The sequence below is a fragment of the Chlorocebus sabaeus genome, chromosome 14 (genome assembly GCF_047675955.1).
Source record: "Chlorocebus sabaeus isolate Y175 chromosome 14, mChlSab1.0.hap1, whole genome shotgun sequence".
In the NCBI taxonomy this organism is placed as follows: Eukaryota; Metazoa; Chordata; class Mammalia; order Primates; family Cercopithecidae; genus Chlorocebus; species Chlorocebus sabaeus.
The window spans coordinates 39,077,073-39,100,897 of NC_132917.1; the positions used below are offsets into that span (position 1 = coordinate 39,077,073).

Sequence of the window (23,825 nt, forward strand, 5' to 3'; positions counted from 1 at the left end):
CTGTAATCCTAGCACTTCGGGAGGCTGAGGCGGGCAGATCACAAGGTCAAGAGTTCGAGACCAGCCTGGCCAATATGGTGAAACTCCATCTCTACTAAAAATACAAAAATTAGCCGGCGTGGTGGCGGGCGCCTGTAGTCCCAGCTACTCGGGAGGCTGAGGCAGAAGAATCGCTTGAACCCGGGCGGTGGAGGCTGCAGCGAGCCGAGATCACGCCACTGCACTCCAGCCTGGGAGACAGAGCAAGACTCTGCTTAAAAAACAAACAAACAAACAAACAAAAACACAAAACTTCAGGAAAAGGGAAATTAAGCCAATTAGGAAAGGAATCAATAGTAGAGAAATTCACCCAAATTCCAACCAAAAAAAAAAGGCAGGGGAATAGCCATTTGATTTTCTAACATAGAAATCACAAGCTTCTAGAAATACTATTTGTTTTGTAATATAAAATAATGCCAAATATCTCTTCATTTTCACTGAATCTTTGAAATCAAAATGACACAAATAAAGAAAAGTTTCTCAAATATTCATTAAAGAACAACTATACTTAATCAAAAGTATCCTTAAAAAGTAACTTTTCATAAAGCAGAAATGTTCTCATACTCCTTCACCTGGTCTTCAGGCTCTCCCTATCCGACCCCACGCTCACACCGACAGGAGTGATGACATATGAGTCAGGCCTTCATGTCACTGTACCAACGCTTTATCTCTGAAAATGCACTTCTTTGTCTTATTATTATTATTATTACTACTTTGAGACAGAGTCTCATTTGTTGCCCAGGCTGCAATCCAATGGTGTGATCTCGGCTCACGGCAACCTCTGCCTCCCAGGTTCAAGCAATTCTCCCACCGCGGCTTCCCAAGTAGCTGGAAATACAGGTACTCGCCGTCATGCCCAGCTAATTTTTGTATTTTTGTAGAAACGGGGTTTCACCATGTTGGCCAGGCTGGTCTTGAACTCCTGACCTCAGGTGATCTACCCGACTCAGCCTCCCAAAGTGCTGGAATTAAGGGCATGAGTCACTGCACCTGGCCCTTGTCTTTTTTCTACCCAGTTTACCTATCTTTTAAAGACCAATGTAAATAGCTCATTTTCTTTATTAAGCTTTCTAAAATGATTCCAGAAAATCCACCATTTTCTTTTTCCTATTTCAACTGTAATTAGCAGCCCAGTAAAATACTATTATGTCAATATTTAGGTTAAGGAAAACCTATGCCAAGAAGACAAAGTGAAATTAAGTAAAATAGAAACAGTAAAATTCTGGCCCAAATAGTCTTACATGTCTGCTTTAGTGCAATTTGCCCCTCAAATTACTTAAGTGGTCCCACACTAGAAAACAAGAGCCTGAATTCTATGACAAAATGAGAAAAAAGGTCCAAAATATTTCTTCAGAAAATAGACAGGATTTTATTTTACATTAATCAAAAGCCTAATCTGCAGTTTGTGACAATAATCCATCAATAGAAACAGAAAAGGAAGAAAAAGAAAAGGCTGTTTATTTTACTTTACAAATCTCTCTTATATACTCCTTGAATTCCCAGTGAAAAATGTTTTAATCATTTTTTAATTCCTCAGAATCTGGCAGTATCTAAGAGAATAAACATTTAATTGATATTTCTTGAATACATGAGAACAAAATAAATCTTTCTATTATCACTACTCATGTATACACTGGATATTTTACCGGCTTAGCATTAACCAGCAAAGCCCTTGCATTTTTACAGGTCTGAGTTTAAATTTTTGAAATAACTACAATATGCCTCTTCAGAATTAGCAAATAATTCAAATGCATTTAATTTTCCAACTTGTAAATTACAGTAAAGATTCCTCCTTTCTTCCATATATATCTAAAATACCTTTATATATCCAAACAATATAATGATAAAACACAGTTTGCTTTCCTTAAGATAATGTTGATGTTTTAATATAGTAAATAGCTGTATTTTAAGAAATTCAACCTAATCCCTATAAAAATACAACTTTGGTCTTACCGTGATAAATATCCTGTAAAGAACCACCTCCACAAAACTCCATGCAAATCCAAAGCTTATCTCGCCTATGAAGAGAAAAGAAACATGTATCATATTTTCATGATTAAAACTGTCTGTGTGAGGTAACAAGTATTTTAAGGTTGTAAGCTATAACACTGAAAAACAAATGCAATGTGTTATCTTTAAAATAACTAATTAATCTTTATGAGTATATGAATTACTTAATATAATGTATTACTATAATCCAACCTGAGGTTTTAAACTTATAATATCTCATTTGTTGGATACAAAGTTGTCATCAGGCACATCCAAATAATGAAAATATTTCCCTTTAGTTAAAAACTTCTCCTCCCCAACAGTTTATACATTTACCCAGATTCTTCACGGACAAATGGCAATAAATCTCAAAGTATACTACTTTGATAGCACTCTCATCAACAAAACAGACAAAATATAAATGTTACCTTCATATTTAGATTCAACAATGATTTTTCCAAAACACTCTTAAAATTTTTCACTCACTTCTCTTTAGATAGCACTTCTCTCTCATTCTCAAATTATAAGCTGTTGTAACCATATAGTCATAGGAGAAATAATCAGCAGTGATTTATATAGCTTATTCCTTTCTTCAGTCATTCATTACTTAATCTCTTAAAATGTACCAGGAAATGTACTATTTGTGGTACAGAGATGGGATAGAAAATCTCTGAACTCAGCAAGCTCTAATGCAGAAGAAAGATTCTACCTAAATATATGTCTGTCTCTCTCACCACTGCCTTCTCAGTGTCTAGAAGAATATCCAGCAAGTAAATATCTGTTCCATAAATGAATGAATGCATGAGTGACTGAAAGAATAAACATATCGAATTAGATTGAGGTCAGGAAAATATGGCTAGTGAACCAAATCTAGCCTGCTGCCTGATTTTATACACCTCTGCAACTATGAATCGTTTTCCTACTTTAAAACGGTTGGGAATGGTTCTGTTACTTGTAACTAAAATTAATAAATAAAATGGTTGAGAAAATAATAAAAATAATATTTCTTGACACATGATGATTACACGAAATTCAAATTTTAGTGCCAACAAATAAATTTTCACTGGAACATAGTCGTACTCATTTATTTCTATACTGTCTATGGCTGCTTTCGCGCTAGAAGAGCTGCGTAGTCGTGACAGAGACCATGTAAGCCCAAGAAGCCTAAAATATTTACTATGTATCCCTTTATGTAGAAAGTCTGCTGACTTGGGTTAGATCATAATTTGATTAATGCATAATCCAGGCATGTATAAAGTACTGTGGGAACCCAGAGATGAAAATACCTAGGAAAATGAATGGAAAGTTTTAGGGAGGAGAAAACATTTGAATTAAGTCTTGAAATTAAAGTAGAAATTTGCCAGGGAGAGACAGGAAGGGACCTGTGTAAAAGAATGAAAACTTGAAAGAAATGCACATGTGGCAGACTGTGGGTGATTTAGTGTGAGCTGAAGAAAGACTGCCTGAAGGGACAGCAGCAGGAAATAAACCTAGAATAGGCTGGGTCACACTGTGAAACAATCCTTTGTTTACAAACTTTTCAGTTTAGTTACCTTCCTGTAGATAATCTCTAGTCGGTCCTTGTCTCTCTTAAAATGTGGCATCAAAATCAAGTACTAAAATTCTGAGTGTTACATGAACAATACATTAAAAAGTAGGGATGCTGAGCCGGGCCCAGTGGCTCACACCTGTAATCCCAGTAACTCAGGAGGCTGAGGGAAGAGGATTTCTTGAGGTCAACAGTTTGGGACCAGCCTGGGCAACACAGTGAGACTCTCATTTCTTAAAAAACAAACAAAAAAACTTAGCCAGGAGAAGTGGTGCATACCTGTAGTCCCACCTACTCCGGAAGCTGAGGCAGGGGCGGGGGAGGGGGGGCATTATTTGAGCCCAGGAGTTCAAAGTTATAGTGAGCTATGATAGTGCCACCACACTCCAGCCTGGATGACAGATCAACATCTGAATCTTAAAAAAAAAAAAAAAAAAGCTGAGATGCTTCTATCAGCCATAGGTCACATATGGTTGACAGTAGTGGAATTAGCCAGACCTAAGAGGTGAGCTGACTTGACTGCAGTGGACAAGGCAGCAAACAAAAAGAGAGCACAAGCTATCAGAGTGCAAAGGTCAATGAACTTAAGAGTATGAAGTAGCAAGGTGTCATGGTTCTAGAAGGTAATGCTAAAGAGAGTAAAGCCCAAAATAAAACTGAAGCCATCCAGGATCTGCAATTCACAGGTGGTCCACATAACAATGAAATTGAAGCATATAGCTGATATAAAAATGTGTTTTAATTTCTAATATGGTAAATACCAATAGATATAACTTACATAAATATGCACCAGCTGCCCAGTGGCCTGGTATTAAGAACTTTCAGAATGGATGTCTGAGACTGGCAGACGTGTGGTCTTTCTAATCCCCCCGAGAATGTAACCACTGTCTCCTTTATTTGATCACTGTATTTCTATTAACTTAGCTGAAAGCTATTGTTAACTTCTCAGCAACTACACTAAGCTGCTAGCTTAGTGTCTGTAGTTAGCCAAAACCTCTGGATCTTTATAAAACAAAAGGCAGACCAGTTCTCTCTCCAGTTTCATATCTGTCTACCTGGTTCAATGAAACTAAGCACAGGACTTTTTTCTTATTAGTTAAATCCTATCCTTAAAAAAAAAATTAGTAGTTTTGATTCATATCCCTTTGTTTCTGACAGGTGTCTTATTAGCTTTCCCAGCATAACACTTTAAATTGGTTCAGCAAAGAAAGCATAACACACATTGCATTAGGTTTAATTCACACCCTTGGGGCAGTGAGCTAATTTTTTAAAGAATCCTAATCGGAAATATACCTCTCCACTCCTGCTCCCAACCCCCACAATCCAGAAGCAGTTGGTTAGCATCTGAAAGAACCTAAATCAGGAGTCTACCCTCCAGAGGTAGCAACTGGAAGAACTTGGCTTATAAACTATTTTAATCTGTACTACTGGGTTTACTAATGAGCTTAAATAATATTACAAATATTTTTAAAACATGAATGACACTCTATGTAGATTACTTAGAATTACCATTTGGCATTTCTCTGCCTCTGCCTGAGGTATAAAGACTCTGGCAAGTCAACAATATTTGGAATGCTGCTTAGGCTCCAATTTGGATATATCTAGAATGCAGGATTCCATAGCCTGATCTCTCTAGGTTAGTTGAATCCTTCCTCCAGAAGAGTGGTTCTCAAAGTGTGATCTGGGGGTCCCATGAGAGTCCCTGAGACATTTTCAGGGGGCCACCAAGGTCAAAACCATTTTCACATTTTAACACTAAGAAATTATTTGCTCTTTACATTCTCTTTCTCTCATGAGAGCATAGTGGAGTTTTCCAGAGACTACATGAAGTGTGAAAATGATGTCATCCCTGACAGTTACTGGAATACGAGCTTATGTTGTATTCTCGAGTTTTAAAAATGTCTCAGCTTTAATTTCTAATACGGTAAATATCAATAGATATAATTCATATAAAACATAAGCTCTCTTGGGGTACTAAGCAATTTTTAAGAGTATAAAATAAAGGGGTTCTATGACTAATCATAGCTCTAAAATATCTTCACATCTGCCACAAGTGAATCTTTCAGGCTAAATGACAGCCTAGAGTTCTTAAGATGCAGGCAACTAGGACTTTACACAGCTTACAAAAAACAGGTTGAATGATTGTTTTGGGGTCTGCTTAGGATTAATAAAATAACATGTAAACTGCTTAGTGAAGGACCTGGAATACAGCACAATAAATGTAAGCTGTTTTCTACTCCCTTTGTTATAATTTATCTTGTAGTGTACAAGTCATCTTCATTTAAGTGTAGTGTAACTTAAATTAACTTGTAGTGTAGTGTAGTGTAACTTAAATTATCTTGTAAATTAACTTAAAGATGTTTAAGTCATCTTAAATTGCTCCTGGAACTCAGTGAAAGTATAAATAAATAAATAAATAAAGTCATGTTAATCACAACTTCTTTCTTATAAGTGGTCACTAATTATCTGATTAATAATTTATCCCAGAGCTTTGCAGTGAATGACGAGTGATATCAACTTTAATAGTCTGTACTTTCTAGAAACCAACTCTTCCCCTCATTTACAAACTGTTCATTGTTGATCTCTAATCTCTGATACCTCTTCTGTTTGTCAATACTCACTGCTAATGGACTACCATCATATTTGCTGAATTTTCAATATGAGATATAATTTACATAAATCTAAAAGTGTCTAAAAATTTAAGGTGTCTAGCTGCTTTATAATTATCTACTCACCATCTTGTGTTTCAATTCCATCTTAATAGTGTTTTTCCTACCCCTTCCAGTTTGAAAAGAATTTTCCTTACTAGAGAAAATGAATGCAGGAAATGAGTTCTTGGTTTTTACATATTTCAATATGACACTACCTTCTACTTGAAGTTGGTCTATTCTCTTTTCTCCCTTTGCTTACCTATACAATTTTCTATTCATCCTATGTAAAATGACTTTCTAGTTTATATACAGAAAAAAAAAATCAGGACTATATAGTAATACTTTTTAAGATGCCTAAAATACTTTACTTTTATAATATTCTATTTAGTTAAAGTCTAGTATTATCAAAAAAGCTTGAGTAGTCATAGTCTATTACAGAAATGACTTTCATCTGTCCCATGAACACCTTTCTTATAATGATAAATCTACATTTGCTTTTGGTCATTCACCAAGCCATATGCCTAACAGGAAAGGACTTGAGTCAAGCAGCCCATTTTATGCAGGTCAATTATAAAATCTTTGTCCCTAGGTATCTGAACTGAAATAAAATTAACCACTGAGGTAAATGTTAAATGTATCAGTATTTATGTCCTGACTCAACAAATCCTCAGAATTCTGTTTTCTCATTTTGTAAAATTATCTATCTTACAAGAAACAGAAAAATAAGTAGAGGGGGAAAAGTTAACTATTTTGATGTCTACCAGAGCATATAGGGAACAAAATTCTGATAGATATTTTATGGTTCTGAAATTCTTATAATTCCTAAAACACACTTTTTAATCTTCCCACATTTTGTAACACATCACAGACTTAAAACTAACCAAACTAAGTATATTTATGAATTTTTCTCAAATATAGCATAACTTGAAAAGCAAAATAAAATGTGACCAAGACCACTGAGAATCAGCAACTCTCGAATATCTGCCTGAAGTTGGCACACCAAGTCATCCTCCCTGGGAGAGGATGGGTAGCTATCTCTACACTGCAGTCCCCTGATTCCTGTACTATATCTGAGTTATTGTCTTACTGACCAAAGCAATGGCTATTCCACTATATTCAGCAAAATAATTCAACCTTAATCATCAATGAGAAAAACAGAAAGTTTAATAACTGCTAATGTTTTAATATAGAATAATTTATTTAATGTGAAGAAAATTTAAACTTTTTTGGTTCATTTAAAAATTACTAATAAGCAAAAATTATTGCATTCCAAATGTATACCATCTCCTTTCCCTTTAATAATGAGAGGTAAGGATGCTGTACCTGGGGGATACAGGCTGATCTATTTCTCTATAATTACACTTCCAAAGTGTGAGCCACTGAACATCAATCCTACGTGAAATATGCTTCCAGAAAGAAACCACTGTATAGTTAAATCAGTTTTTTAAAATACCACAGTCTTTTCCATAAAATGGAAGAACGAAGGGTACCAGAAAGAAGATAAAGTAATGGGAAGAGGTGGAGGAAGGGAAAAAAGAGCGGAAGGGGGATGGGGCAAGTTGAGAGGGGGAAGAGATGGAGGAGAATGAAAAAGAAGAAATAAAACTTCTAATTCTGTTTAGTTTACTATTTACCCAAATTATTTTTTCAATACACCCATTTTTTTTTACAAAACACATATTTGTATCCCTCAGAACTAAAGATCTGTGGAAAACATCCTAGCAATACTGGTAAAGGAAGGTATCTAACTCCACCAAAGTTTTTTTTGCTTAGAGCAGTGGTTCTTAACTGGGAGTGATTCTGTCCCCCAAGGAACATTTGAAAAAGCCTGGATACGTTTTTGGTTGTCACAACTGGGGGAGGGGGTGCTACTGGTAACTAACAGAGGAAAGGGGTACTAATACTAACTACTATCCTACAATGCACAGGACCACTTCCCACAACAAAAAAAGTATTTGGCCTCAAGTGTTGATAGTGCCGAAGGTGAGAAACCCTGGCTTAAACGAATAACAAATTAACATCAACTTCAAGATATATTCCTAATTCCTCTCAAAGACAGAAAAGAGAATGACATTAACAGAAAACTGATAAAATCCGAGTAAGTATACTGAGTTTAGCTAATAGTATCACACCAATGTTAATATCGTAGTTGTGAAAAGTGTGCCATGGTTGCGTAAGATGTAAACATCAGAGAAAGCTGAGGGAAGGAAATACAGAGAACTCTGTACTATCTGCAGCTTTTTGTAAAACTAGAATATTCATTCCTAAATTAGAAAGTTCCCTGTTTTAAAAGCAAGAGTAGCTGGGTATAAAGTGACTTAACTGTAATCTTTATTCTCATATTCTAAGTATTCAAAAAGACATTCACAAATATATTTCAAGTTAAGATCCAATTGCTTCCCTTCTCAGCACTGTCTTTGGCTCTAGAAAAAAAAATTTTCCCCAGTTGTATATAACTCAAGAGACCAACATCTCTTTCCAGGATTACTGAGATAAATACACTGTAATTAGTTTAAATTGCCTGTTTTAATCCCCTCCACCCTAGGTCCATCCTCCATAGAATATACTAACTCTGTTAAAATCTTTCAGCCAGTATGCTCAGTCCCTATAGGTCCTAATTAAGGCATAAAAGACTCCTTTTTGCCTATATCTCCACAACCTTATCTACTCCAACTACACTCGGCCCTCTGGAGGCCACTGGTCCAGCACCTGTGGGGTTCAACCAATCGCAGGTTCACCTAACCGGAGACTGAAAATTTTCAGAGGGGAAAACATAAAAATAACACAACAATAAAAATAACACAAATTAATAATTACACTATTTACGTAGCATTTACACTGTGTTAGGTACCATATGTCACCTAGAGATAATTTTAAATTGAAAGATGTGCACAGCTATGCCACTTCATATGAGGGACTTCAGCATTCATGGGTTTTGGTATCCACTGGGGTTCTGGAACCAATCCCTGCACATACTGAGAAGTATGTACCCCCTTTTCCCTCTTAGGCTCTAATGTGAGACCAGTAGCTGTCTCCTGAATATGTCATAGTTTTTCATGCATGTGTTCCCTTCGCCAAAAATTCCAATTTTCTATACACATAAATATCTATCAATCTTTTAACACCCAGTATTTGGCAATTACATCATTCACAGAGCTTTCTCTGATTCCCCTACTTTGACAAAAATCAGACAGTCTATCATCCTTAGCACTTCTGTGCCTTACTTCTAAATTATTACTGCATCTAGCATATTATGTTACGATTATTTGCTCATGCCTACTTCTCCTGTTAGATTATAAGCTCCTTAAAGGATTAGGTTTTAGATATCTTTATATCTGTGAAAATCAACACTGCACTCTACATGCTAAGAAATAATGTATAAACACTTTGTAAATGGTGGTGATTTACATATTTAAGTTGTTATTGAGGTAAAGAATGCTCATCTAAACTAGTACTCTGTACTTCAAAGGTTTATTTATTTTATTTTATTTTTGAGACAGAGTCTCGCTCTGCCACCCAGGCTGGAGTGCAGTGGAGCGATCTTGGCTCACTGCAACCTCTGCCTCCCGGGTTCAAGCGATTCTCCTGCCTCAGCCTCCCTAGTAGCTGGGACTACAGGCATGTGCCACCATGCCTAGCTAATTTCTTTCCTTTTTTTTTTTTTTAGTAGAGATGGGAGTTTTGCCATGTTGGCCAGGCTAATCTCAAACTCCTGACCTCAGATGATCTACCTGCCTCAGCCTCCCAAATTGCTGGGATTACAGGTGTGAAACACCACACCCAGTCCAAAGGTTTAAAATATCTATTCTAGATAGTTTTTACTGTATGGATCAAATCTTCTACTGGCTTATTAAGAAGCATTTGTTGGACAGGCACGGTGGTTCACACCTGTAATCCCAGAACTATGGGAGGCTGATGCACGCAGATCACGAGGTTAGGAGTTCGAGACCAGCCTGGCCAATATGGTGAAACCCCGTCTCTACTAAGAATACAAAAATTAGGGCGTGGTGGCACGCGCCTGTAATCCCAGCTACTAGGGAGGCTGAGGCAGAAGAATCTCCAGAACTTGGGAGGCGGGGGTAGCAGTGAGCCGAGATCATGCCACTGCACTGCAGCCTGGGCAACAGAGCCAGACTCTTGTCTCAAAAAAAAATAAAGGAGCATTTATTGTTTTTCCCCCTAAGCTTTTATTGGTTCAAGCTTGAGAGGAATGTCTGCATTTTCTTAACTTATTCTTAAATGATATGCTGGGCTAAGGAATGCTTAGAAGGAATCTGAAATTAATTTAAACTCATCTTTAGTTTGAAAGAAGTAATAGTTAGGCCTGGCACGGTGGCTCACGCCTGTAATCCCAGCACTTTGGGAGGCCGAGGCGGGCGGATCACGAGGTCAGGAGATCGAGACCATCCTGTGAATGGTGAAACCCCGTCTCTACTAAAAACACAAAATATTAGCCGGGCGTGGTGGCGGGCGCCTGTAGTCCCAGCTACTTGGGAGGCTTAGGCGGAGGCGTAAACCCTGGAGGCAGAGCTTGCAGTGAGCCGAGATCGCGCCACTGCACTCCAGCCTGGGCAACACAGCAAGACTCCGTCTCAAAAAATAAAAATAAAAAAAATTAAAAAAGTAATAGTTAGGCTCCAAAAGAATTGTAAAGAATAAGTCTATGATGATTTAATCCTGTTGCTTTATGTTCTAGTATGTTTAGTAGAGATGGGAGTTTTGCCATGTTGGCCAGGCTAATCTCGAACTTCTGATCTCAGATAATAAATACACAAACATAGATATTCAGATACAAATACATACCAAACAAGGACTAAATTTTTTAAATATTAAAGCTTTGTCTATTGAGTTTTTATTGTACAGTATATTAATGATATTGAACAGTGGAGTAGGAAAGGCCTTGTTAAGAAGAATGCCAGGTATTCTGCTTTATAGGAGCTCAGTTTCAGTATTTCTTCAGAAGCAAGCACAGCTACCCTGATATAAAATGGGATTCTGAAACTTACTTATATGCCAGTCATCTATCAAGATAATTCATACGTTAAGTCTGATTCTCTGAGAGGGAAATTTACCAATGGTCAAACTACATTTGCTCAGTTTCCTCGACTTTTTGTCTAAATTTGTTATCTAGGTTGTAATAGCAACAAATAGAAGGAAGAATGTTGCAATGAACAGTATATATTTTACGGGGTTTGTATCAAGTTCAAACAAGATCCTCCTTTGTTTTTTGTTTTTTTTTTTTTTTTTTTTGAGACGGAGTCTCGCTCTGTCGCCCAGGCTGGAGTGCGGTGGCGCAATCTCCACTCACTGCAAGCTCCGCCTCCCGGGTTCACGCCATTCTCCTGCCTCAGCCTCCTGTGTGGCTGGGACTACAGACGCCCGCCACCGCGCCCGGCTAATTTTTGTATTTTTTTTTTTTTAGTAGAGACGGGGTTTCACCGTGTTAGTCAGGATGGTCTCGATCTCCTGACCTCCTTTGTAAAGTCATTCAGTAATGAGAAAGAATTCAAGAAATCATGTTCCCTCTGAGATTAAATCTCAGAAATGGTATGCCAAATCTCAAAATGGTATGCCAAAAAAGACATCAGACTAGCTAGCTGGAATGCCAGGTTTAAATCCCAGTGCCACTAATGAAAAGTTGAATAGCCTAAATAAGTCATTTATCCCCCATTTCATTTTCTCATCTATAACCAAGAGTGAGCTGTATGACAACATCTCTTAGTTCCTTACAGATCTAACATCCTACAAGTCTAATTATTAGGATTCCCTACTCCAAACTTGGCTGAGACCGAACTTCAACTAGGGAATATGGGAAGAATCTCTACAGAAGAAAAGAGCAAGAGAGAGATAAAATTAATTGCTGTCTTGCATTATACGACTATTTACCATCATATCACTTTGATCAGCTATACCCGTTATAGAATAAAATAACATATTTAAATCAGTGTTTCTTGATATTAGATTATACAACACTAAAAGAACATAGCTTTACTGAAAAAAAATGATCCTACTTTTGTCTGTTTTACTTTGGTTTCTGGGTAATTTTGCTTTTTGTATTCTTTGTATTTGGAATAAAGCAAAATCATAAAATAAAAAACTTAGATGTTAAATTCACTCAAGAATCTTATTTGTAAAATGGAAATAACATCTACCACAGTTATACTGCTATCCAGGTTGCTGAAAGATCAAATGAGACACTAAAATAATGATACTTTTAGAAAGTTTAGTAGTAGTAGTTGTAGCAGCAGCAGCAGCAGCAGCAATAGCTGCAAATACTTATTGAGCATTTATTATATTCTAAGCACTGTTCTTAGTATTTCACATGTAGTTATCCAGGAAGCACTCACAGCTATTCTGTCATGTAGATATTATTATCATCATCTCCATTTATAGATGAGGAAACAGAGGCACAAACTGGTTAAATAATTGATTAATAAGTGATAGAACCAAGTTTCAGACCAGACAATCTGTTTCCAGAACTTAACCTCTTAACTACCAAAGATAAGATTTGTCTCTGGCAAAAAGATCATGCTCATTTTACCATACCAAGGGTGCCATATAAATAAGTAGGGTTATCCTGGAATAACACGTTAGATTTTGGATGGTTCCATAATTCTGGAAGATTCAGATCATGTTTGAGATACTCTTAGATCAATGTCCCTGGTGGAAAAAAATGCTCATTTAAAGACCAGCTTGCCCTTGGGGGAAAAAAACCTTTATAATACTTCTCCTAGTTGAGTCTAGTAGGTAGGTCATTTTGTTAGGACCAATAGCAGTAAAACAAAGTGTTTTGAAGTGGTGCTATTTAATTGTATTAGTTATTTGTATTATGAACTTCAATGGTTTTAAGGGAATATTTCTTTGAACTTACACAGTAACTGCCTGTGGTGAGTAGGCTTCCTAACATACAAACTGATGGAGAAACTATCTGTGTTAGGTTGCTGTTTGAATAACTCACCATATAAGTAGTTTTAAAATGGTTGTTAATGAACCCATTCAAAATGTGTAACAGCCACTGACCTGGGCATAGTACCTATCCCTATGTGAAAAGGGTTAGTTAATTCCCTGAAGTCTCCATAAAACCCACACCTCGGCCAGGCGCGGTGGCTCACTCCCGTAATCCCAGCACTTTGGGAGGCCGAGGTGGGTGGATCACCTGAGGTCAGGTGTTCGAGACCAGCCTGACCAACGTGGTGAAACCCCGTCTGTACTAAAAATAAAAAATTACCAAGGCAGGCAGATCACGAGGTCAGGAGATCGAGACCATCCTGGCTAACACGGTGAAACTCCATCTCTACTAAAAATACAAAAAATTAGCCGGGCGAGGTGGCAGGCGCGTGTAGTCCCAGTTACTTGGGAGGCTGAGGCAGAAGAATGGCGTGAACCTGGGAGGTGGAGCTTGCAGTGAGCTGAGATCGCACCACTGCACTCCAGCCTGGACAAACTCCGCCGCAGGGGGGTGGGGAAAAATCAGCCAGGCGGGGTGGCAGGCGCCTGTAGTCCCAGCTACTCGGGAGGCTGAGGCAGGTGAATGGCATGAACCCTGAAGGCGGAGCCCGCAGTGAGCCTAGATCCTGCCACTGCACTCCAGCCTGGGATCCAGCCTGGGTGACAGAGAGAGACTCAGTCTCAAAAAAAAAAAAAAAAAAAATTGTAGCTGTGCATGGTGGCGTGCGCCTATCTATCGTCCCAGCTACTCGGGAAGCAGAGGCAGGAGAATCTCTTGAACCCGGGAAGTGGAGGTTGCAGTGAGCCGATACTGCGCCACTGCACTCCAGTCTGGAAGGTTGCAGTGAGCTGAGATAGTGCCACTGCACTCCAGCCTGGGCGACAGAGTGAGAATCTGTCTCAAAAAAAAAAAAAAAAACACCCCAAAAACAAACAAACAAAAACAAAAAAACCCCCCCACACCTCCACCTTAAACAAGGTGGGGCAATCAAAGCTGTACAAGAGTGGTTACAACCATGAACAGCAGGTCCAGTTGGCTTTTCAAAAGCTGGAAAGATGACAGGGCAGAATACCTTAGTCTTTTCTATCTGTTGGGCCCAAAAGAGAAGAGAAAAAGTGTTTTGTACCTGGATCACATGAAAATGGGGACCTGCAATAAGTTACAGTATGTTGGATGTTGCTAAAGTATACTGAAGAAAAACTTAAGAGTTTTTTTAATACATAGGGAAGGTCAGGCAGGGTGGCTCACACCTGTAATTTCAACACTTTGCGAGGCCGAGGCAGGTGGATCATTTGAGCCCAGGAATTTGAGACCAGCCTGGGCAACAGTGAGATCCCGTCTCTATAAAAAAATACAAAAACGAGGCTGGGTGCGGTGGCTCACGCCTGTAATCCCGGCACTATGAGAGGCCGAGGCAGGCAGATCATGAGTTCAGGAGATCGAGACCATCGTGGCCAACATAATGAAACCCTGTCCCTACTAAAGACAAAAAATTAGCTGGGCGTGGTGCCACACGCCTGTAGTCCCAGCTACTCAGGAGGCTGAGGCAGGGGAATCACTTGAACCCGGGAGGTGGAAGTTGCAGTGAGCCAAGATCACACCACTGCACTCCAGCCTAGCGACAGAGCAAGACTCCGTCTCAAAAAAAAAAAGAAAAAAAAAAAGCTGGGCGTGGTGGTATGTACCTGTGGTCCCAGCTATTCATGAAGCTGAGGTGGGAGGATCACCTGGTCACCTGAGCCTAGGGAGGTCAAGGCTGCAGTGAGCCATGATCACACCACAGCACTCCAGCCTGGGTGACAGAGTGAGAACCTGTCCCCTCCAACCCCCCAAAAAAAGAAAGGAAAAAAAAAAAAGTAAAATATTCTCTAATCTTCCCTTGGAGGAAGCTTAAAAACAACTAGGTCACCAGTGATCAACTCACAGTTGCATATAGAAGTGAATGGAAACAAGAGTTGACCCTAAGGTGATTGTCTATGCAATATAATCTTGGGTCTGGCTACCAAAACAAGAGGAAGGAAATTCACAGTCCTAATTTCACAGTCCTAAGTTCACTTTAGCACCTGGAAAAATAAGTTACTGAGATCATTAGAGTTCCTAGTTCCTAGTTCTTTGGACAAAATGAAGGAAAGGGACAAGGTAATATAGTACTCTTAGACCAGAAGCACAAACTAAAAAAAAAAAAGTTTCTGATAAACACATAATTGGAAGAGATACTCCTGACTCTACACTGACCTAAGTCCAGAAGAAAGGGGCAAGAGAATAGCATATTTAGATCACTAGTCCACCACTGGAAGACTAACCATAACGTTTTTACTTGCCAGCACCTTCACTAAAAGCACATCTAGAACTCCCACGTCATACGACTGTAATATTGGTTACAGAATTAACATAGGTCCTAAGTAAAAATTCCATCTGTATGAAAATATCCTATTTTCAAAGCATGAAGAAAAACTACAAAACATGGTATTAAAACTAACTTTATTTTGTTTCATGTATTAGGTGATGAAATCATTATTGCTTTTCAAAAGGGAAACAAACAATATACCTGAGATAGCTTCCAAAGTAAGCAACAATATTTGGGTGTTTACAGTCTTTCATCATAATAATTTCTTGCTGTACAACTGCAAAGTCTTCTCCTAGAATAAAACACAAGCATGTTGAATATTTAGAGGTAAGTTTCAAAATGCTCATTTCAAAACACAATAAAATAATTATATCTATTAATAAGTATAACATAATTAATGAGTTATAAATAAAACATAGCCATTAAGTCAATGGTATTACTTTTAATGACAATTTCAGTCCTGACTTGAGAGAAAATATAGCACAGTTATTAAAAACATGAACTCTGGTCCCAGACTTTCTGGATTAAAATCCTAACTCTGTTCCTCACTAAACTGTGCAAGCTTGGGTAAACTATTTGACTTCTCTGTGCCAATTCCATCCTCAGTAAAATAATAATAGCGTATCTCATAGGGATGTTGTAAGGGTTAAATGAACCAATACACGTAAAATGCTTAAAACAGTGCCTGGCACAGAGTATGCTTTATACGAGTATTTGCTATTATTATTATTATTATTATTATTATTATTATGCCTTGGACACAATCATCGGTATAATCCATCAATAGGAAATGTAAATTACTTTTTCCTTTATTTCTAAATAACATTTAATATAATTTTAGCACAAAGTAGTAATTCTTTTTTAAGTTAGGGCAGGAACCCTTATACACCAAGTGTGTCAAATTTATCTCCACAGGCTGTTTGTAGAGCTGAGAGGCCTACACTCGAGCAGTACTGGATTACCAGATGGCCCACATTCACAGGCTTATCCTGTATTTGGGTGCCTTGTTCCAACTGTGTTAGGATGCAGAATGGGATTGTATTTTAGCCTGGTCAGACTATTAGCAAATAATCTCTCTCCTACTGCCCCCTTGTCCAAATTCTCTAAAATAAGATCTGGCAATCCTATAGCAGTGTCACATGCTGTGGCTCCTGAATGAACACTTGTCATGGAGAGATACAGAACTGCAGTGAATGCAAATGTGGTGAACCAGAGACTATGCAGAAAGAGAACAAGTGGAAGTGCTTACTCTGAAATAAAAGTAGCTTTGTATTACTAATTCAGCTTTTAAAGTATTATATACTATGAATAGCCTGATTAAATGTAAATTAGTAGCAAAGTAAAAAACAGAAGGCTTCCCCAATTACTGCTCAAATCATAAGTATGAGGTCATTGTGGTAAGCCCTGACATTTCTGGCCTTGGCATTTTGCTACTGCAAATGTAATTGAGACTTTAAACAGCCCAACCATGAACCACGTGAACCCAATATCAAAATCCACCTTACTGCCCCAGTTACAAGGAAAGAAATAATGGAGAAGACACACTTCTTATGATGAGTTCTTAATTTCTGCATTGATGTGAGCACAAAATCACAGATCTCCCAAGACATAATTTTTAGGCTTTCAAAAATTTGGAAGATTATTGAACTATGATCTTCTTATCACTTTACTTCCCACCATTAAGGATTCCTGATTTTCTGTGTATTAGAAGAAATCAAAGTTAGAAATAATAAAGTCAAAATAAGACAAACACCAATTTTTATAGGTATACTAGGTACTTTGGAAGTTCTGGACTTAGTTTCTCACTCAACCCAAAATTATACTTTTATTCAATCTAGTGAAAGAGTTGCATACAATCAAAGTTGATCAAGTCAGAGTGAACCCAAGACTTTAGTTTGATGGTTGGAAGACAAAAGCTCTCTTTCTGGGGGTAGCCCTGAGAGTTATCAGTAGTCATGATATAACCTCAAAGGGAGTCAGCCTTAGGATAAAGTTAGTATGTGGAAAGCACTGAGGAGAAACAGATAAAAGGAAGCATATTGAGCTATTACAGCAAGCCTCACCTACCTCTGTAATTTTCAGATACACCTGTACATGACCAATAAACTCTGTGTATTGTTTAAGCCACTTCAGCTGGGGCTTCTGTTACAGATAACTATAAGCATCATAACTTCTACAGTGATCTTTGTATACACTGATGTCTGCATGTCTATGTGTTCACTAGAATACAAAGTCTTCTAGGATAGGATTATGTCTTCATAATCTTTGTACCCCTAATACCTAAGATGTGATCAATAAAGAACTGTTGACTGAATGAATCTACAACACCACATAATTCCTTTCTATGATGACTGTAAATCCAGAATATCAGCTTTTGGTTTAATTTCATCCAATTGTTAGCATGTTTTATATAATTAATTGCCTACATATTATTCCTTTTATTTCTAATAAAATGTATTAGTGGCTTTAGGTTTTCAACTGCAGCTTTCCCATGAAATACTACTGATCCAAAGTGTATCCTTTTGTACTATTAAGTCAACTTTATGTGATTGTGAGAATGGTCAAATTAAGTTCAACATTTTTGTGGGAAAAAAAAATCCAAAGAAAAAGTCCACATACTCAATTTTTAAAGGTAAATAAAATATGTAGATTTGGGTAAGAAAAAAGTAAAGTTCAATACATTAATAATCCAAAGGATTTAAAGAACTTTGTTCAAGGTTCATGAGAAATACATTATAAAGATAGCCCTATCATGAGTAGAGAAGCAGAGGGTAACTGCCTCCATGATTCAATTACCTCCCACTGGGTCCCCCCACAACACATGGGGATTATGGGAACTACAATTCAAGATGAGATATGGGTGGGGACACAACCAAACTACATCATTCCACTTCTGGCCCCTCCCAAATCTCAGGTCCTCACATTTCAAATCACAATCATGTCTTTCCAACAGTCCCCCAAAGTCTTAGCTCACTCTGGCATCAACCCAAAAGTCCAAGTCCAAAGTCTCATCTGAGACAAGGCAAGTCCCTTCTACCTATGAGCCTGTAAAATCAAAAGCAAGTGAGTTACTTTCTAGATACAATGGGGGTACAGGCATTGGGTAAATACAGCTGTTCCAATGGGAGAAACGAAAAACAAAGGGGCTATAGGCCCCTTGCAAGTCTGAAATCCAATAGGGTAGTCATTAAACCTTAAAGTTCCAAAATGATCTCTTTTGACTCCATATCTCACATCCAGGTCATACTGATAACAAGAGGTGGGCTCCCATGGCCTTGGGCAGCTCCACCCCTGTAGCTTTGCAGGGTACAGCTCCCCTCCTGGCTGCTTTCACAGGCTGGTATTGAGTGTGTCTGCAGCTTTTCCAGGCACACAGTGCAAGCTGTTGGTGGATCTACCATTCTGAGGCCCGGAGGACAGTGACCATCTTCTTACAGTTCCACTAGGCAGTACCACAGTGGGAACTCTGTGTGGGGGCTCCAACCCCATGTTTCCCTTCTGCACTGCCCTAGCAGAACCATGAGGGCTCCACCCTTGCTGCAAACTTCTGTCTGGACATCCAGGCATTTCCACATATCCTTTGAAATCTAGCCAGAGGTTCTCAAACCTCAATTCTTGGTTTCTGTGCACCTGTGGGCTCAATACCATGTGGAAACTGCCAGGTTTGGGGCTTGCACCCTCTGAAGCAATGGCCTGAGATGTACGTTGGCCCCTTTTAGCTATGGCTGGAGTGGCTAGGATGCAGAGCACCAAGTCCCTAGGCTGCACACAGCAGGGGGAACCCTGGGCCCACGACACCATTTTTTCCTCCTAAGCCTCTGGGCCTGTGATGGGAGGGGCAGCTGCAAAAGTCTCTGAAACGCCCTGGAGACATGTTCCCCTTGTCTTAGTGATTAACATTTGGCTCCTTGTTACTTATGTAAATTTCTGCAGCAGGTTTGAATTTCTTCTGAAGAAAATGGGGTTTTCTTTTCTATCGCATTGTGGGGCTGCAAATTTTCCAAACTTTTATGCTCTGCTTCCTCTTGAACGTTTTGCTCCCTAGAAATTTCTTCCACCAGATACCCTAAATCATCTCTCTCAAGTTCAAAGTTCCACAGATCTCTAGGGCAGGGGCAAAATGCTGCCACTCTCTTTGCTAAAGCCTAACGAGAGTCACCTCTGCTCTAGTACCCAACAGGTTCCTCATCTCCATCTGAGAGCACCTCAGTCTGGACTTTATTGTCCATATCACTTATCAGCATTTTGGTCAAAGCCATTCAACATGTCTCTAGAAAGTTCCAAACATTCCTACGTCTTTCTGTCTTCTGAGCCCTACAGTCTCTGGGAACTTACAAACTTTTCCACGTTTTCTTCTTCTGAGCCCTCCAAACTGTTCCAACCTCTGCCTGTTACCCAATTCCAAAGTTTATTCCAGATTTTCAGGTATCTTTACAGCAGCACTCCACTCCTGGTACCAATTTACTGTAACAGTCCATTCTCGTGCTGCTAATAAAGACACACCCAAGACTGGGTAATTTATAAAGGAAAAGGGTTTATTTGACTGACAGTTTGGCATAGCTGGGGAGGGCTCAGTAAACTTACAATCATGGCAGAGGGGGAAGCAAACACATCCTTCTTCACATGATGGCAGGTGGGAGAAGTATGAGCAAAAGGGGGAAAAGCCATTTATTAAATTATCAGATCTCATGATAACTAACTCACTATCACGAGAACAGCAGCAGGGGGTAACTGCCCCCATGATGCAATTACCTCCCATGAAGTCCCTCCCATAGGGGATTATGGGAACGATTCAAGATGAGATTTGGGTAGGAACACAGCTAAACTATATCAACAATCAAAACAATAATAGCTTAAAGATTAACCCTGAATAGGTCCCTTATTTCTGTCACATTAAGTCCCTGTTTACAGAATCCAGCACAGTGTCACTATTAAGGATACGCACTTTGAAATCAGAAAGCCTAATTACAAAACTTGGTTTCACAATTTACTAGTTGTATCATCTCAGGCAAATTTGTCTGTCTCTGTCTCCTGTTTCTCTTCTGTTTCTTTCTTTCTCTCTCTTTCCTTCCCTCTCCTACACTCTTTTGTTTCTGTATTTTAGTAATTATATCACATATTTTATGTAATAACGTGATTATATATTATATATAATAATATATATTATGGCAACTACCCAGTCACAATTCTATGCCCCTTACTCTATTTTTCCCCATTTACCACACCTAACATATTATATGTTTACTTATAATATGTGTGTCTCCCTGGCACATTAGACTCTTTCAATATAAATGAATTAATGAATTATTCCAAAGGTAATAACCAACTGAAACTCACAAGAAAAAAATAAGGTAGTATAAACAATAGAAGTACAAAATTTTCATTATTTACTATATATGACTGTGCTCCTGGAAAACAAATACTTGAACAAAAGGCAGAAACAATTTTTTAAAATCCTTCAATAACATATTAGAATATGTCAAATTAAATTGTGTACCTAAGAATAAGCTTTAAAACCCACAGCCTCCATACGAAGTTTAAACTTGCTTTTAAAATCTTTAAAATGATAATTATTAAGTTATTTAAATATTATTTAAATTAAACTACATTGTATTTAAATATTAAACATTTTCATTTTAAATAGAATCTGCTCTGTTGTTAGTTTTCATGTTAAATAGCTGTTTGATACTGCAAAGAATTATTTCATTATAATGACATTTGTCAAGACGCTTCTGGAAAACCATGTTAGCTTATCAGAGTCATGAAGATGTTAAACATGTAGAAGAGAGAAATAAAGATGATTAAAAGAAAGTAAGAAAACAAAATATTCTGAGAGATAAAAGACCTGAAAAGAGCAAAAGACACTTCTCTTCTGAATAGAAGAACTTACTATGGTAAAGACGGCAAGTACCTTATGAATTAATAACTGTATTATTGCAATTCCAATCAAAATGCCAACTGAATCCTGAAAAAATTATACTTAAATTCACCTGAAAAAATAAACATGAAGGAACAGTTTTCTAATAGATATTATTCTGAAATAAGTAGCTCTTATTTAGAATTCATACATCTGGAATAATTCTCATCTTTCTGATTCTTTATCCTGGATCATGTTAAATGTCCTATGGTAAGAAACAAGAAAAAGAAATAAAAGACATCCAAATTGAAAAGGAAGAAGTAAAATTATATTTGCTGGAAGATGACATGATGTTACATATAGAATGCTCTAAGGATTCCACAAAAAAACTGTTGGAACTAATAAACAAATTCAGCAAAGCTACAGGATACAAAGTCAACTGCATTTATATATACTAACAGCAATCTGAAAAGGAAAATAATCCCAATTACAACAGCATCAAAAAGAATACCTAGTAATAAACTTAACCAAGGAGGAGGAAGACTTGTACTCTGAAAATTACAAAACGCTTAATTAGAAAACCAAATGGAAAGACATGCCATGTTTATCAACTGAAAGAGCACTGTTAAAATGTTCATACTACCTAATGTGATCGACAAAATCAATGTAGTCTGGAAACCAACAGCAACTTTTTTCTTTCAGAAATAGAAAACACAATCCTAAAATTCAGATAGAACCACAAAGAACCCCAAATAGGCAAAACAATCTTGAGAGAAAAGAATAAAGGCTAGAGGTCTCACACTTCTTGGTTTCAAAACATTACAAAGCTACGGTAATCAAACAATGTGGCACTGGCATTAAGACAGACATATAGACCAACAGAATAGAGAAAAGAAAACCCAAAATAAACACATGCATATAAGGTCAAATCCTCTTTTACAAGGATGCCAAGACTATGCAATGGGGTAAAACAGTATTCACCAAAAGGTGCTGGGAAAAACTGGATGGCCGTATGCAAAAGAATGACATTGGATGTTATCCTACATACACAAACAATTCAGCTTTAATTAATTAAATACTTGAATATTAATTAAATACTTATATGCAAGGCCTGAAATTATAAAACTCTTGAAGAAAAAGGGCAAAGAATTCATAATATTGGTCTTGGCAATTATTACTTGGATATGACATTAAAAGCACAGGCAACAAAAGCAAAAACAGACAACTGAAATTCCATCACTAAAAAGCTTCTGCATAGCACAAGAAACAGAATGAAAAGACAACCTACGGAATTTAAGAAAATATTTGCAAACCATACATGTGGTGAGGGGTTATTAGACACTCCTACAATGCAAGAGCAAAACAAAACCCACCAAATAATTGGATTCAAAAATGAGCAAAGGGCCGGGTGCAGTGGCTCATGCCTGTAATCCCATCACTTCTAGAGGCCGAGGTAGGCGGATCACCTAAGGTCAGGAGTTCGAGAGCAGCCTGGCCAACATGGCAAAACCCAGACTCCATTAAAAATACAAAAAATTAGCTGGGTGTAGTGGAGGCATCTGTAATCCCAGGTACTCAGGAGACTGAGGTGGGAGAATTGCTTGAACCCAGGAGGTGGAGGTTGCAGTGAGCCAAGACTGTGCCACTGTACTCTAGCTTGGGCAACAGAGTAAGAGTCTGTCTTAAAAAAAAAACAAAAAAAACAAAAAAAAAAAACCAATGGGTGATGGATACATGAATTAGCTTTATTTGATCATTTCACAACATACATATGCATCAGAATACCATGCTGTAAACTGTAAACAAATAGTATACAATTTTTGTCATTTATACAGTAATCATACTGGGGATTTTTTTTTTTTAAGAGCAAAGGACTTGAACAGAAATTTCTCAAAAAAAAAAGATATACAAATGGCCAACAGATCTATATCAAAAGATGCCCAACATCACTGTCTTTAGGGAAATGCAAATCAAAACCATGATGTCACCTCTCACCTGTCCAGAAGGCCATTATAAAAAACAAAACACAACAAAACAAAACGAGAAAATAGCAAGTGTTGGCCCAGTATGAATACCCCCGTCCACTGTTGATGGGAATGTAAAATGGTGTAGCCACTATGGAAAACAGTACAGAAGTTCCTCTAAATATTAAAAATAGAAATGCAATATGATCCAGCAATCTTACTTGTGGGTATATACCCAAAAGAACTGAAATTAGAATCTCAAAGAGACATTTGCACTCCAGAAAGCAGAATGGTCATGGCCAGAGGCTGGGGGAAGGAAGAATTAGGAGTTGCTGTTCAGCGCGTAAAGAATTTCAGTCATGTAAGATGAAAAAATTCTAGAATATAATCTATAACATAATGGTTATAGTTAACAATACTGTACTAAATATTTAAATTTGTTAACAGGATAGATATCATGTGATGTGTTTTTACCACCAT

General features: G+C 37.8%; 1 protein-coding gene across 3 annotated transcripts in view; it reads right to left on the bottom strand.

Moving 5' to 3' along the window:
• MAP4K3 (mitogen-activated protein kinase kinase kinase kinase 3) overlaps positions 1-23,825 on the bottom strand; it is a 186,397-nt gene that overhangs the window by 89,556 nt on the left and 73,016 nt on the right. For all 3 annotated transcript variants that reach the window (XR_012095267.1, XM_073022934.1, XM_073022933.1), the window contains exons 3-4: positions 15,726-15,816; positions 1,993-2,057 (exon numbers count right to left, since the gene is read on the bottom strand). Coding sequence is in view for 2 of the 3 variants with exons in the window: in XM_073022934.1 (XP_072879035.1) it covers positions 1,993-2,057; positions 15,726-15,816 (156 nt within the window). In the remaining variant the exon portion in view is untranslated. The remainder of the gene's footprint in view (positions 1-1,992; positions 2,058-15,725; positions 15,817-23,825) is intronic.